At 40.4% G+C, this 17477-nt stretch overlaps 1 protein-coding gene across 1 annotated transcript; it reads left to right on the top strand.

The window, feature by feature from the left end:
- Positions 1–10649: 10649 nt before the first annotated feature.
- OST4 (oligosaccharyltransferase complex subunit 4, non-catalytic) lies at positions 10650–13988 on the top strand. The gene is made up of 2 exons (XM_073625055.1): positions 10650–10791; positions 13802–13988. Exon 1 carries the CDS (start codon positions 10651–10653, stop codon positions 10762–10764), a length of 114 nt encoding a protein of 37 aa, XP_073481156.1. The 5' UTR covers position 10650; the 3' UTR covers positions 10765–10791; positions 13802–13988.
- The last annotated feature ends 3489 nt before the right edge of the window (positions 13989–17477 follow it).

Raw genomic sequence — 17477 nt, 5'->3', positions numbered from 1 at the left:
GGTTCCTGGCAGGCTCCATCTGAACATGCCCGAGCCCATCACCATTTACCACTCCCTACCGTGCAAGATCTGACATTTCTACATGTAAACTTTTTTTTTTTGCTCAAATTACTTAGAACCCACATGAGTAATCCTTAATAAAATCATCTTGATTCAACACCCCCCCCCCCTCACGATCTTCAGCCTGCATTTCCACAGTTTGTGTAAACAGTGCAGAGCAGTTCTCTTGCTCGCAGCTGTCAAAAAAAAAAAAAAAGCACATTGTTACCGTCTGTTCTTTTCCTTGTCAAAAGAAGTTTATTGAGTATACAATGTTATAAAGATACATAAAGTAAGTTTACAAGGATCTATAAAGTAAGCTCATTGTTTTACAGTAGGGTTTATATAGGTAAATATCATGAAATTTCAAATATTAAACATTGGGTTCACGTAAACCTAAATTAAAGATATATATCATTTCCTTAGTTACTTTTGTAGGTATTTAAATGATTTATACCTACTATACATATTGTTTACAAGTAGAGTGTATATAGGTCAAATAAATTCTGATAATGAGCTTTAATCGTAAGGTGGAGAAAAGGAAAGAGAAAGAAGAAAAAGGGTTGAAAGGTAGAGGTATGGTCCACAAGGTTGTCCCGCTCGTCAGTTTATTATTCTTTTTAGTTCTCTTTGAAGCCTTAGAATGGGTGTCTCTGTAAGTCATTTAATCTGTTACCATGGCAACAGGACAGAGTCATTGAAGTTTGACAGGAACTGTTGTTTTATCCAAGGATGCCAAAGTTTTTCAAATTTTGGAATTTGATTTTGATCGATGGCTACCATCTTAGCATGGGACATTGTATTATTCATTCTGTGAATTGTTTCTGCTAGTACCAATGTAGGAGATTTCCATGCCTTGGCCACTGTTTGTTTTGCAGCCGTTATTAGTTGGATCATACGTTTGAATTGAGAGAGTGTTAACCATTCCGGTTTTAGATTAAGTAAAGTTAAATATGGATCTGGTTGTATTATTTTTTTAAATATTTTAGATGCAATCACGAAGACTTCCTTCCAGAAGGTTTGGATTACTGGGCACGTCCACCATATGTGTAAATATGTGCCTATTTCTGGGCATCCTCGAAAACAAAGAGCTGAGGTATTAGGTGAATATTTTGCCACTCTAGCGGGTACAAGGTACCAGCGAGTTAGGACTTTATAATTTGTCTCCAGTGCTATGATGTTGGGTGAAGATGACTTAGATGTGAGCCATATGTTAGACCAGTCCGTGTCTTCTAAAGTTCGTCCCAGGTCCTCCTCCCACCTCTGAACGTAAGAGGGTCTATTAAGATTTGCTACTCCATATAATTGATTATAAAGTGATGAAATTGTACCTTTAGCAAATGGATCTTTTGTACAGATTGATTAAAAAATGGATAATTGGGATAATGGTGCATCCCCCTTTAGGAATGGTGTATAGAAATTTTTGATTTGGAGATATCTAAATATCTCAGAGTTTGGTAGATCATATTTTTCTCTAAGCGATGGGAATGAAAGGAATGATTTAGATGCTATGAAGTCATTTAGTGTCTGAATGCCTGATGTTGTCCAAGCTTTAAAAGAATTTGGGTAGATCCATGCCGGATAAAAGGCCGGATTTCTGATAAAAGAAAGGAGAGGATTGTGTGGAGATTGTAACTGATATTTGGTTTTTAGTTTATCCCAGAGAGATAAGAAGTGTTTAGTTATGGGATTATGAATTTTAAAGCGGTCTTTAGGATCAAGCCATAATAAATTTGATATTAATAGAGGGTCATTTTCTGAAGCCTCTATAAATACCCATAATGGGATTTCCTGTTTTGCATGGTATTTGGACAGACTGGCCAAATGTGCTGCTCTGTAGTAGTTAGTAAAATTAGGGTATCCCAGGCCTCCTTTATTTTTGGGAAGATGTAGTGTGTGTATAGGTATACGTGGTTTAGAAGAGCCCCATATAAACGAAGTTGCTCTTTTTTGTACTATTCTCAAAAAATAGGAAGGAATTGGAATAGGGAGGACTCTGAATAGATAAAGCAATTTGGGTAGAATAGTCATTTTGATTGCATTAATCTTCCCTATCCAGGATAAAGGAAGTTGCGACCATTGTTTTATTAGATTTGTGATCTGTCTTAATACAGGAGGATAATTGGTTGAGAATAATTCAGAATGAGATGCTGTTAAATGAATTCCAAGATATGGGATTGATTTTTCTGCCCATGTGAATGGGAGTGCAGCCCTAGCCGGGATCAATTCCATGTTTGTGAGTGAAATATTAAGCACTAGGCATTTCTTAGGATTAATCATAAGGCCGGATAGGGCTGCAAACCCATCAAGAGCTGGTATTAAGTTAGGACCAGAGACCTGTGGTGATGATAGAAAAAGTAATATATCATCTGCAAATATACATAATTTGTGTGTAATACCTCCTACTTCAATGCCAGTTATAGTTTGGTTTGTTCTGATGTATTGGGCCATGGGTTCGAGTATAAGGGCAAATAATAAGGGAGATAATGGGCAACCCTGTCGGGTACCTCTTTCGATATTAAAGGCTTCAGATTTGTATCCAGCATATTTTATGTCTGTTCTTTTCGATCAAGGGAATGAACTTTAGTCTGTAAATGAGGGCAGTTTAACCACTTAAAGACTAAACCCTTTTCTGACACTTATTGCTTACAAGTTGAAATCAGTATTTTTTTCTAGCAAAATATTTAATTTATATATATATATATATATATATATATCTATATTATATCCTCTACAGCAAAGCTGGCAGAACTCATATGACTATTTCCCAAAGACAACCTCTGGATATGACGCTGAGCACTCAACTTCTTTGGTTGAACATGGTGAGGCCTGTTCTAAGTGGAACCTGTCCTGTTATACCGCGGTATGGTCTTGCCCACCATGCTGCAGCTCAGTTTCAGGGTCTTGGCAATCTTCTTATAGCCTAGGCCAGTGATTGTGAACCTTGGCACTCCAGATGTTTTGGAACTACATTTCCCATGATGCTCAACTACACTGCAGAGTACATGAGCATTAGGGGAAATGTAGTTCCAATACATCTGGGGTGCGAACGTTCACTGGACTAGGCCATCTTTATGTAGAGCAACAATTCTTTTTTTTTCAGATCCTCAGAGAGTTCTTTGCCATGAGGTGCCATGTTGAACTTCCAGTGACCAGTATGAGAGAGTGAGAGCGATAACACCAAATTTAACACACCTGCTCCCTATTCACACCTGAGACCTTGTAACACTAACGAGTCACATGACACCGGGGAGGGAAAATGGCTAATTGGGCCCAATTTAGACATTTTCACTTAGGGGTGTACTCACTTTTGGCAGTGGTTTAGACATTATTGGCTGTGTGAGTTATTTTGAGGGACAGCAAATTTACACTGTTATACAAGCTGTACACTCACTACTTTACATTGTAGCAAAGTGTAATTTCTTCAGTGTTGTCACATGAAAAGATAGAAGAAAATATATTTACAAAAATGTGAGAGGTGTACTCACTGTTGTGAGATAGTGTGTGTGTGTATGTATATGTGTATATATATATATATATATATATATATATACACACATACACACACACACACAGTATCTTACAAAAGTGAGTACGCCCCTCACATTTTTGTAAATACTTTATTATATCTTTTCATGTGACAACACTGAAGAAATGACACTTTGCTACAATGTAAATTAGTGAGTGTACAGCTTGTATAACAGTGTAAATTTGCTGTCCCCTCAAAATAACTCAACACACAGATAGAGGAGATATAGAGATAGATATACACACACACACATTTTGTACTTATTTTTTTGCAGAGGATTTAGAGAATAAAATGGTGGGTGTTATTTTATATTTTATGCCACACAGTACTGGCGCATCGTTGTTTTTTTTTAAGCTCCAAAAAAAAAAAAAAAAAAAGCACTTGAATGAATTTTACTGCACACAAACACAATATAATAACTGATTGGTAAAATTAAAAAAGATATGCCGAGAAAATAGCTAACATGTCATGCTTTCAAATTGCATACCTATCACAGCTCCAAGTCGCTTTGGATAAGTTTCTATGAGCTTGCCACATCTTACCACTGGGATTTTTACCCATTCCTCTTTGCAAAACTGCTCCAGGTCCTTCAAGTTGGATGGTTTGTGCTTGTGAACAGCAATCTTTAAGTCTGACCACAGATTTTCTATTGGACTAAGGTCTGGGCTTTGACTAGGCCATTCCAACACATTTACATGTTTCCCCTAAAACCACTCAAGTGTTGCTTTAGCAGTGTGTTTGGGGTTATTGTCCTGCTGGAAGGTGAACCTCCGTCCTAGCCTCAAATCACACACAGTGTGGTACAGGTTTTGCTCAAGAATATCCCTGTATTTAGCACCATCCATCTTTCCCTCAACTCTGACCAGTTTCCCAGTCCCGACTGCTGAAAAATGGTGTTAGTGTTCTTTGGGTGATGTGATATGTTGGGTTTGCATTAGACATAGCGTTTTCTTTGATGGCCAAATAATTCAATGTTAGTCTCATCAGACCAGAGCACCTTCCTCCATACATTTTGGGAGTCTCCCACATGCCTTTTTGCAAACTCAAAACGTGCCATTTTGTTTTTTGCTGAAAGTAATGTCTTTCTTCTGGCCACTCTGCCATAAAGCCCAACTCTATGGAGCGTACGGCTTATTTTCATCCTATGTACAGATACTCCAGTCTCTGCTGTGGAACTCTGCAGCTCTTCCAGGCTTACCTTAGGTCTCTGTGCTGCCTCTCTGATTATTGCCCTCCTTGCCCGGTCCATGAGTTTTGGTGTGCGGCCGTCTCTTGGCAGGTTTGCTGTTGTGCCATGTTCTTTCCATTTGGTTATGATAGATTTGATGGTGCTCCTAGGGATCATCAAAGATTTGGATATATTTTTATAACCTAACCCTGACTTGTACTTCTCAACAACATTGTCCCTTACTTATCTGGAAAGTTCCTTGGTCTTCATGGCTGTTTGGTTAGTGGTGCCTCTTGCTTAGGTGTTGCAGCCTCTGGGGCCTTTCAAAAAGGTGTGTATATGTAATGACAGATCATGTGACACTTAGATTGCACACAGGTGGACATCATTTCACTAATTATGTGACTTCTGAAGGTAATTGGTTGCACCAGAGCTTTTTATGGGCTTCATAACAAAGGGGGTGAATACATACGCACATGTCAATTATCAGTTTTTAATTTCTGCAAAGTTGTTTTATGTATATATTTTTCTAATTTTACTTAATCAACTTAGACTATTGTGTTCTGATCCATAACATATAATTCTGATTAAAAAAACATTGAACTAAAGGCTGTAATGTAACAAAATGGGTAAAAAGCCAAGGGGGGTGAATACTTTTGCAAGGCACTGTATATTGATTGGTTTGCGCAAAAGTTATAGCGTCTACAAAATAGTGGATAGATTTATGGCATTTTTATTATAAATAGTTTTATTAGTAATGGCAGCGATCTGCGATTTTTAATTTTTTTTTATCGTGACTGCGACATTGCGGCGGACGCTTTTGCCGCATTTTTGGGACCAGAGACATTTATACAGCGATCAAATGCATTGATTACTGTGTAAATGACACTAGCAGGGAAGGGGTTAACACTAGGGGGCGATCAAGGGGTTAACTGTGTTCCCTCAGTGTGTTCTAACTGTAGGGGGGATGGGCTCACTAGAACATGATAGAGATCACTGCTCCCGATCACTGGGAGCAGTAGATCCCTGTCGTGTTGCTAGGCAGAACAGAGAAATGCCTTGTTTGCATCTCCCTGTTCTGTCTGTCCGTGCCACGATCGCGGGCCACTGGCAGACATGGAGCCCACGGGCATGCCCACTAGCCCGCGATTTAAAGGGGACGTACAGAGACGCTCATTTGTGCAGCCGTGCCATTGTGCCAACGTATATCGTCGTGCGCTGGACGGCAAGCGGTTAAAAGCCTTTATAACAATCTTTTTTACTTTCTGCTAGAGCTGCACGATTCTGGCTAAAATGAGAATCACGATTTTTTTCCTTAGAAGATAGATTACGATTCTCTCACGATTCTCGCGGGGGTAACATCATCTTTCACATTAAAACAAAAAAAATTTGGCTAACTTTTTTACTGTTTTTTTTTTTTTTTGTTTTTGTTTTTTTTTGTTTTTTTTATTCATTGAAGTGTATTTTTTCCCAAAAAATTGCATTTGAAAGCGGAGTTCCACACAAAAATGGAACTTCCGCTTTTCGGAACCCTCCCCCCCCTCCGGTGTCACATTTGGCACCTTTCAGGGGGGAGGGGGGTGCATATACCTGTCTAAGACAGGTATTTGCACCTACTTCCGGCATAGACTCCCATGGGAGTCTATGCTTCTTCCTGTCCCGACCGCGCTGTCTGCTGGGAACACACAGCTCCCAGCAGAGAGCGGGGACCACTAGGGACGCGCCAGCGCGACTCGCGCATGCGCAGTAGGGAACCGGGAAGTGAAGCCGCAACGCTTCACTTCCTGATTCCCTCACCTAGGATGGCGGCGGCAGCTGCCGAGAACCGAGCGGGTTCTCGGCGTCCCCTGCCGACATCGCTGGACCCTGGGTCAGGTAAGTGGCCATGTATTAAAAGTCAGCAGCTGCAGTATTTGTAGCTGCTGGCTTTTAATATTTTTTTTTTTTTTTTTGGCGGTGTGGGTGAACCCCCGCTTGAAAGACCGCTGGGCAAATACAGTGACATAAAATACTGCAGCAATTGCAATTTTATTCCCTAGGGTCTCTGCTAAATTATATATACTTGGGGTTCCAAGTAATTTTCTAGCAAAAAATATTGATTTTAACTTAAAGAAGTGTCAGAAAAAGATTTAGACATTAAGTGGTTAAACTTCCTGCATTTACACATTGTTGAAAACTTGGCAGACTGCCCAGCTTATTTATTTACACAGAAGTTCTTTCCCTTTGATCCAAGAAGGAAGCTTAGTTAAAATGTATCAAGTTAAAGACTTGGCAGACTGCCCAGATGCTTTCTTTTGACAGCTTAGTGAGCACATAGTCTCTCCACTTGTTTATAGGAAAGAATCGGCAAACTTTGCAGGACAGATCGTCAGAGGGGGTGAATCGAGATCACGATTTTTTTAACGATTAATTGTGCAGCTCTACTTTCTGCTATAAAACATATCCAATAAAAAAAAAAATAAAAAAATTTTTTTTCATAAATTCAGGCCAGTTTGAACTCTGCTACATGTTTTTGGTAAAAGAAATGCCCCTAAGCGTATATTGATTGTAGACGCTATAACTTTGCGTAAACCAAACTATGGGATTTTTTTATTTCATTTTGTTTTTACTAGTAATGGCGGTGATCAGTGACTGCGATATTGTGGTGGACTGTCTGACACTAAGTGACACTTTTTGGGAACCAGTGACACTAATACAGTGATCAGTGCTAAAAAATATGCACTGCCACTGTACTAATGACACTGACTGGGAAGGGGTTAACATCTAGGGTGATCAAGGGGTAAAATGTGTGCCTAGCCAGTGTTTATGTGTACACAGTGAGGTGTTTTTTTACCAGGGGAAGTAATTTATTTTATTCCCTGCTCTGCAGGGAAAGTAAATCCATTCCTTCCCCACTGACAGGACAGGGATCTGCCTTGTTTACATAGGCAGAGCCCTCTCCTGTGTGTGTTCGGGATGATTGGCGGGTGCTGGCGGTAATCTATTAGCCGGCATCTGCTGTGCTCAATCACAGCAGAACCTGGTGGCACGCAGGCACGTATGTGACTTGGCACAGCAGTGCCGCTTTGCTTTAAGTGGCAGTCGGCAATCCCATTAGGATCTGTGTTCAACATTTACAAACTGCAGCTGAATGGTACTTTTAAAGTGACTGTAAAGGCAGATTTATTTTAAAATAACAAACATGTCATACTTGCCTCCCCCCATCGCCACGCTCTCCAAAACTAGATAAACTATAGATAAAAACAACCTGTGCAGCTCTGACTTAAGCCTGGGGCACACTAATGCCCCGTAACAGTCGGATTTTACAGCAGAAAATGTTCAATGGGAGCCTTTACTCGGAAATTCCGACCGTGTGTAGGCTCCATCGGACATTTTCCATTGGAATTTCCGTCGTGCAAATTTTGAGATCTGGATCTCAAATTTTCCGACAACAAAATCCGTTGTCGGAATTTCCGATCGTGTGTACACAACTCCGACGCACAAAGTTCCACGCATGCTCGGAATCAAGCAGAAGAGCAGCACTGGCTATTGAACTCCTTTTTTCTCGGCTCGTCATACGTGTTGTACGGCACCGTGTTCTTGACGTTTGGAATTTCCAACCAACTTTCTGTGACCGTGTGTATGCAAGACGAGTTTGAGCCAACATCCGTTGGAAAAAAAAAACATGGATTTTGTTGTCGGAATGTCCAATCGTGTGTACGAGGCATAACATATTTTTTTTTTTGTTGCACGAAAAACTGACCGCTCCAGTTGGTGCCGCTGTACTAACTGTCTGACATTAGTACAGCGATCTCCCCCGCTGAGCTGTTGTGTTCTGACCCCCCTCCCTCCACCAGAACACTCCGATCAGCGCTTCCTGGCATTAGCTGAGCGCGCTCACCAGGAGTCAGTCAGCTGTTGGTTTTTCAGCATGCTCGTCCGACAGAAGCCAGCTAAATGGCCAGCTGGACATGCACACGGGCCGAATATTGAACGTTTTATTTATTTTTTTTTTTTGAACCAGCAAATGTCTCCTGACAGTCGTCCTGTGTGTACCTGGCTTAGAGTGATTGTAAAGTCTCATTTAAAAAAATTAAAATAAAATAACAAACATGTTATACTTACTGCTCTGTTGTTGCACAGAGCAGCCCAGATCCTCCTTTTCTCGGGCCCCTCCCTCCTGCTGAGTGCCCCCTTAGCAAGCAGCTTGCAATGGGGGCACCCGAGCCGAGTCACAGCCAGAGTTAATTTCGTTGACTAAATTAATACTATTTTAGTCGATTGAGATGACTAAAATACGACCTAGGTCCACAGACCTCAAGTTTACACAGGCATTCCCTAAAATCGCGCTCGTAAAATCGAGTCGCAGCAGTGTGGAAGGGGCCTAAAAGGTAAATGGCATTTTAGTCAGAAGAGTGTAACTAAAGCTAAATTGAAATTTGACGTCAATTAACACTGGTCTGTAGTGCATGTTCAAATCTTAAAGTGGAACTTCAGTCATTTTTTTCATCTTTCCATCTATTAAATCTTCTGCACTTGTTGTTTTAACTTTGGGTAGTAAAACTTTTTTTTTTCTGCCAGTAAATCCCTTATACAGCCCACTTCCTGTTTCTTGTCTGGTCATTAGCCTGATGACATCATGCACAGCTCTCACCCTCGTGAGTGTTTGCCAGGAAGGGAGGGGGCGATGAGTCATAAGAGGGCCAATGAGGCCTGCAGAGCTAGAGGTGTGCCTCTGTGTAAATCCAGGAAGTGAACAGGCAGCAGTTTCAGCTGCCCACAGTTAAAATGGATGCAGCCAGACTCGGTGGAGGGAGATTTCTGCAGCATATTTGGCAAGTACAGAATCACATTATATATAAAATAATATGCAAAGTGGTTGGAGGGAAGCTTCAGAATGACAAAGATGTTTTTATTACAAATTATGTGAGCAGACTGCAGTTCCTCTTTAATGCCATAAATATTAGATTTTTCAATTCAGCAGTATATAATGAGTTTGGAAATTGTGGAGAAATGCTTAAATTATGCATTACAATTTAACTACTCATTAGATTTTAGACGACTAAAATGAGTGTTAGTCAACTAAAATGTATTGGAGATTTAGACGACTAAAACTAAAACAATTGCAGAAGACTAAAATGGCATTTTAGTTAAGACAAAATCAAAATTGACACTGGTCACAGCTCCATGTGTCCATTTAGACATGGAGCCCCACCCCAGCCCGCCCCCTCTCTCCTGATTGGGTAACTGACTTTGATTGACAGCTGCGGGAGCCAATGGCGCCACTGCTGTCTAAGCCTATCAGGAGGAGAGTCCTGGACAGCTAAGACACGCGTGGACATCGCTGGACATAGATGGGGCTCAGGTAAGTAATTAGGGGGTGCTGGGGAGGCTGCTACACACAAAGTATTTTATCTTAATGTATAGAATGCATTAAGAAAAAAACCTTCTGCCTTTACAACCCCTTTAAAGTTGAATAATGCCCTTGCTATAGGTGTAGACCATTTATGTACCTCATGAAGCCTGACTGGAATACTCCCAGGATGTTGCTAAGAGGCCTAGTTGTTGCTGCTCACCTCCACCATCCCAGGAGTGAGCTCTTTCTCTGATTCAAAGCCCTTTATGTACTCTCTCTTCTCTGATACAGTAGCTCTGCAAGGTCAGTGTTTGGGAGCTTTATGTGATGTGATGATGGAGGTGACCAGTAATGAGTAGGCCTCACTTGGGAACCTTCTAGGATCATTCTGGGAGTATTCCAGATCCTTTTAGTTTTTATTTTATAGCAAGTTTATGTTGTAGTAACAACAAAAACCTCTGCGGAGGTGTCTTTCACCGGCACTGAAGGGAGGAGGTGATCTCTGGAAATGGATGGGTTACACAAAGGCTTTGGTGATGTGTGCAGAATGGACTGATAACACTTCTGTCTCTCTGTAGGATGATCACAGACGTGCAACTCGCCATATTCGCCAACATGCTGGGGGTCTCCCTCTTCCTGCTGGTGGTCTTATATCACTACGTGGCTGTCAATAACCCCAAGAAACAGGAATGAGCGGCTGGTGTCTGCATGCAGAATTGGGTAAGAGATGTGTGTATATGGATTGTATTTTGTGTCCGATGTGTCTGAGAGCAATCACAAAGGACCACAGGACAGCTATAATGAACTAATCAAATAATGTTTTTAAAAATCACTGATTTTTTTTTTTTTTTTCTTGATTTGGAAGGCCCTCCATAAAATGTTTGGAAAAATTCAGCATATCTCATGCAGTAAAAGCACATTTACCATGTGGTCTCTTAAACCACTTCAGTCCCGGTCACATTCACCCCCTTCCTGCCCAGGGCAATTTTCAGCTATTAGCGCTCTCACACTTTGACAATTGCATGGTAATGCATCACTGTACCCAAGTGAAATGTTGATCCTTATTTTTATTTTTTTAGACAGAACTTTCTTTTGGTAGTATTTAATTACCACTGGATTAATTTTTTTATAAAAAAAAAAAAGAAAATTAAAAAAATTGAAAAACACATTTTCTTCATTTCTGCACATAAATAATCTTAAGTTTAGGCCAAAATATATTCTGCTTCTTTTCTTTGGTAAAGATAACCCAAATCAGTGTATATTATTTAGTTTGTAGGAAAGTTGTAGAGTCTACAAACTATAGTATATATCTGAAAATTGATCCTGATGTACTGATGGCCTATCTCATTTCTTGAGGCCCAAAAATGCCAAGAAAGTACAAATATCCCCCAAATGACCCCTTTTGGAAAGTAGACAGTCCAAGGTATTTAGTAAGAGGCATGGTGTGTTTTTTCAAGTTGTAGTTTGTCACAATTTTTTTTTTTTTAATATTTTTTTGCTTTAATTTGCTGTTCATGGCAGCCAATCGGCTTCCACCTTCAGCTTGTTTAAGCTTTGAAAATAAAACCTGGAAGCTGATTGGTTGCTACAGTGAGGGGAAAAGGGTATTTGGACCCCCCTGCTGATTTTGTATGTTTGCCCACCGACAAATGATCAGTCAAGGCTGACAGGAATGTAGTTTAGAACTCTGGGCCTTATTTATTTCTATAATGACCATTAAGGAAACCTCCTATAACCACTATCAATATCCTATAACCCTATCGAACAATACGAGCAAATATATGTACTCTGGACACCTGTATTAAAATGTGGAATTATACATTAACAATTAAGTTGAGGCAATTATAAACACTGTAATCAGAGAGTCTTAGCTCTTTTTTGGTTTGTTTTTTATTTATTTATTTTTTTGTTCGACATGTTCCGTCAGGAAAAAACTAAAAGTAGGTATACTCTTTATACGTTAACTACACCAACATATTGGTTATTATGTTTGACAAGCTATGTCTTGTGCATTCATCTCTAACAAAATTCAGCCCTTTTTTGTTTCTGTCCTGTTCTGTATGCACCATTTTATAAACAATTAAACACTTTAAAAAAAAAAAAAAAGAAGAAATGATCAGCCTATAATTTTAATGGTAGGTTTATTTTAACAGTGAGAGACAGACTAACAACAAAAATATCCAGGAAAACGCATTTCAAAAAAGTTATAAATTGATTTGCTTTTTAATGAATGAAATAAGTATTGGACCCCTTCGCAAAACCCATGACTTAGTACTTGGTGGCAAAACCCTTGTTTGCAATCAGAGGTCAGACATTTCTTGTAGTTGGCCACCAGGTTTGCACACATCTGAGGAGAGCTTTTGTCCCACTCCTCTTAGCAGATCCTCTCCATGTCATTAAGGTTTCGAGGCTGACGTTTGGTAACGCGAACCTTCAGCTCCCTCCACATATTTTTTTATGGGATTAATTTCTGGAGACTGGCTAGGCCACTCCAGGACCTTAACATGCTTCTTCTTGAGCCACCTCTTTTGTTGCCTTGGCTGTGTGTTTTGGGTCATTGTCATGCTGGAATACCCATCTACAACCCATTTTTAATGCCTTGGCTGAGGGAAGGAGGTTCTCACGAAAGATTTAATGGTACATGGCTCCATCCATCATCCCTTTGATGCGGTGAAGTTGTCCTGTCCTATCCCCTTAGCAGAAAAACAGCCCCAAAGCATAATGTTTCCACCTCCATGTTTTGACGGTGTTCTTGGGGTCATAGGCAGCATTCCTCCTCCAAACACGGCGAGTTGAGTTGATGCCAAAGAGCTCGGTTTTGGTCTCATCTGACCACAACACTTTCACCCAGTTCCTAACTGAATCATTCAGATGTTCATTAGAAAACTTCAGAGGGGCCTGTACATGTGTGTTCTTGAGCAGGGGGACCTTGTGGGCACTGCAAGATTTCAGTCCTTCATGGTGTAGTATGTTACAAATTGTCTTCTTGGGGACTATGGTCCCAACTGCCTTGAGATCATTAACAAGATTCTCCCGTGTAGTTCTGGGCTGATACCTCACTGTTCTCATGATCATTGAAACTCCACAAGATGAGAGCTTGCATGGAGCCCCAAACAGAGGGAGATTGACAGTTATTTTGTGTTTCTTCGATTTTGCAAATAATCGTACCAACTGTTGTCACCCTCTCACCAAGCTGCTTGCCGATGGTCTTGTAGTCCATTCCAGCCTTGTGTAGGTCTACAATCTTGTCCCTGACATTCTTGGACAGCTCTTTGGTCTTGGCCATGGTGGAGAGATTGGAATCGGATTGATTGCTTCTGTGGACAGGGGTCTTTTATACAGGTGACAAGCTGAGATTAGTCTCGTTACCTCTATAGAAGACACCTGGGAGCCAGAAATCTTGCTGATTGATATGGGATCAAATTCAATCATTAAAATGCAAATCAATTTAACTTTTTTGAAATGTGTTTTTCTGGATATTTTTTTTGTTCTATCTCTCACTGTTAAAATAAACCGACCATTAATATTATAGACTGATCATTTCTTTGTCAGTGGGCAAACATACAAAATCAGCAGGGGATTAAATACTTCTCTCCCTCACTATATGCAGAGCTGCAGCAGATTTTGCACTTTCCAGTTTTAGTTAATCAACCCCAATATATCTTTTACTAACTGCTAGAAGACAGTTTATTGGTCCTATAAGTGATAAATCTGTGCTTTCATTTTCCAGGTCTGATGTTTGGCGGTTCTCGTGTGATCGCAGCCAGTATGAAGCTCGCATTCCGATGGCTTGCATCTGTCTGTACATATCTTCTGTGATGGCGATGTTCGACCATTGTTACCTTGTTTAGATCTGTTTTTGATATGTAGATAGAGAAAATAAAGGTATCCAAATGAGAAGGGATATATTCTCTATACACCCATTGTCGCCTGCTTTGTAATTCGATCATTGTTCATAGATAAGGTAGTTGTAAACTCAAGCCACACTAAACTTATAATGGCAAAGTGTACCCACTGAATAAGCATACTCTTTATTTAAAAAAAAAAAAAAAAAAAAAAAAAAAAAAACACCTCACAAATACCTTTTTATTTTTTTTATTTTTTCGTTCTCAGTGGTCACATGACTGCTTATTCATTTTTTTTTTTCCCTCTAGCTCATAGGATTGGGGGCAGAGTCTCTGAACAACACTTGGCCTCAGTCTGGATTTCAGTTAAGCAGAGGCAATATGTCATCCCAAATAGTCTGGCAACAGACAGCCCACATCTCTCTCTGCCCGTGCAGTGATAACACTACACAAGCAGAGCCTGCAGAGTTAACAAACTCCCTCTGCTCTAACCTGAGTGGGGGGGGGGCCTGCAAAGAAATCTAAGCATTCAGCTCCAGCTCTCATGCACGGCAGAAACAGTGAAAGGGGCTTGCGCCCCTTTGTTACTTTGAGTGAAGAAATGTCATCAGCATACCAAGGATTCCTTAAAAGGGTTCAAAGCTTTATTCACATGGTCACACAGTACACATACGACAACATTTCAATACCACGCAAAGGCCCCTTCCTCAGTCAAGTGACACTTCTACGGTTTCCAGCCAGTGGTCATTACAGCACCCGGTATTACTACAGCCACTTCAATGAATGTGTGGGGAATATATCATTTGGCTTTTTGTTACTAAGGAGCAACCTCTACTCAATTTTTATGTTTAGAAGAGTGGTGCAAGCACGGTGCTTGCATCACTATGTTAATTCTTCCCATTGTTCAAGAAGTCAGTAAGTATGGAACTGTGCTTTGGTTAAAGTGATTGTAAAGTGTGTTATTTTAATAATAAAAAAAAAAAATTATGTTACATAGTAGGTGAGGTCGAAAACAGACACAAGTCCAACCTATGTGTGTGATTATGTCAGTATTACATTGTATATCCCTGTATGTTGCGGTCATTCAAGTGATTATCTAATAGTTTCTTGAAACTATCGATGCTCCCCGCTGAGACCACTGCCTGTGGAAGGGAATTCCACATCCCTGCCACTCTTAAAGTAAAGAACCCTCTTTGTATTGGAGTGGCCACGTGTCTTTTAAACTCCCTTCTGCAAAAAAGTTTTATCCCTATTGTGCGGTCACCAGTACAGTATTTGTAAATTGAAATCATATCCCCTCTCAAGCGTCTCTTCTCCAGAGAGAATAAGTTCAGTGCTCGCAACCTTTCCTCATAACTAAGATCCTCCAGACCCTTTATTAGCTTTGTTGCCCTTCTTTGTACTCGCTCCATTTCCAGTACATCCTTCCTGAGGACTGGTGCCCAGAACTGGACAGCATACTCTAGGTTCGGACGTACCAGAGTCTTGTAGAGCGGGAGAATTATCGTTTTATCTCTGGAATTAATCCCCGTTTTAATGCATGCCAATATTCTGTTTGCTTTCTTAGCAGCAGCTTGGCATTGCATGTCATTGCTGAGCCTATCGTCTACTAGGACCCCCAGGTCCTTTTTCCATCCTAGATTCTCCCAGAGCCCCCCCCCCCCCCCCCCCAGTGGATAGATTGCATTCATTCTTTTGTCACCCAAATGCATTATTTTACATTTTTCTACATTGAACCTCATTTGCCATGTAGTTGCCCACCCAATTAATTTGTTCAGATCTTTTTGCTAGGTTTCTACATTCTGCAAAGAAGTTATTGCCCTGCTTAGCTTAGTATCATCCACAAATACAGAAATTGAACTGTTTACCCCATCCTCCAGGTAGTTTATGAACAAATTAAACCGGATTGGTCCCAGCACAGAACCCTGGGGGACCCCACTTCCCACCCCTGACTATTCCGAGTATTCCCAATTTATCACCACCCTCTGAACTCACCCTTGTAGCCAGTTTTCAATCCATGTACTCACCCTATGGTCCATGCCAATGGACCTTATTTTGTACAGCAAACGTTTATGGGGAACTGTGTCGAATTCTTTTGCATAATCCAGATACACCACGTCTACAGGCCTTGTTTATCTAGATGGCAACTCACCTCCTCATAGAAGGTTAATAGATTGGTTTGACAAGAACGATTCTTTATGAATCCATGCTGATTACTGCTAATGATATCGTTCTCATTATTAAAATCTTGTATATAGTCCCTTATCATCCCCTCCAAGAGTTTACATACTATTGATGTTGGGCTAACTGGTCTGTAATTCCCAGGGATGTATTTTGGGCCCTTTTTAAATATTGGCGCTACATTGGCTTTTCTCCAATCAGCTGGTACCATTCCAGTCAGTAGAAATTAGGAACAATGGTCTGGCAATTACATGACTGAGTTCCCTAAGTACCCTTGGGTGCAAGCCATCTGGTCCCGGTGATTTATTAATGTTAAGTTTCCCAGGTCTAATTTTAATTCTGTCCTCTTAACCATGGAGGTGCTTCCTGTGTTGTGTCATGAGAATAGACACTGCAGTTTTGGTAACTGAAGCCCCCCAATTCCCTCGTGAAGACTAAGGAGAATAAATTCAATACCTTCACCCTCTCCCCATCCTTTGTAACCAGATATCCTTCCTCATTCTTTATGGGGCCAATATGGTCTGTCCTCCCTTTTTTTTACTGTTTACATACTTAAAGAATTTCTTGGGATTTATTTTGCTCTCCTCCGCTATGTGTCTTTCATGTTCTATCTTAGCTGTCCTTATTGCACCCTTACATTTCTTGTTGCATTCTTTATAAAGTCTGACTGCTGATGATGATCCCTCAACCTTTTTTTTTTTTTTGAAGGCCTTCTCCTTTGCTTTTTATATGCATTTTTTTACCTTGGAGTTAAGCCATCCAGGACTTTTGTTCGCTCTTTAAAATTTACTACCCAATGGGATGCATTGGCTAATGCCCTTAAAGCAAACCCATCTCTCCTCCGTGTTCTTTGTTCCTAAGATTTTATCCCAATTTATGCCTTCTAGCGAGGTTTGTAGTTTAGGGAAGTTAACCTTTTTGAAATTCAGTGTCTTTGTATTCCCCTTATGTTTCCTGTTTGTGTGATGTATACTGAAGCCAATTGATCTGTGATCGCTGTTACCTAAATTGCCCCGTATTTCCACATCCATGATCAGGTCTGTATTGTTGGTAATCAGTAGATCCACGGGGGCGGAGCCTGGCGGCAAATTCAAAAAAAATGTAAAAATCATAACACATACAGTACTGTAATCTTACAGATTACAGTACTGTATGAAATGATTTCACATCCCTGTTGTCCCCAGTGCTTTGGCCCATGCCCTGCATGCAGTTTTTTATTACATATACTGTTCTTTCTGCCTGGAAACTGGAGATTGTCCATAGCAACCAAAAAGTGTCCCTTTACGTCAAAAGTGGCTTTAGACCAGCTAGAAAACAGCGATAGTAAATTAGAACACTTGCAGAATTGAGCGATAGTGAATCGTGGGGAAATTTATTTTA

The sequence above is a fragment of the Aquarana catesbeiana genome, linkage group LG04 (assembly GCF_042186555.1).
Source record: "Aquarana catesbeiana isolate 2022-GZ linkage group LG04, ASM4218655v1, whole genome shotgun sequence".
NCBI lineage: Eukaryota > Metazoa > Chordata > Amphibia > Anura > Ranidae > Aquarana > Aquarana catesbeiana.
This window is presented reverse-complemented; position numbering and strand designations above follow the sequence as displayed.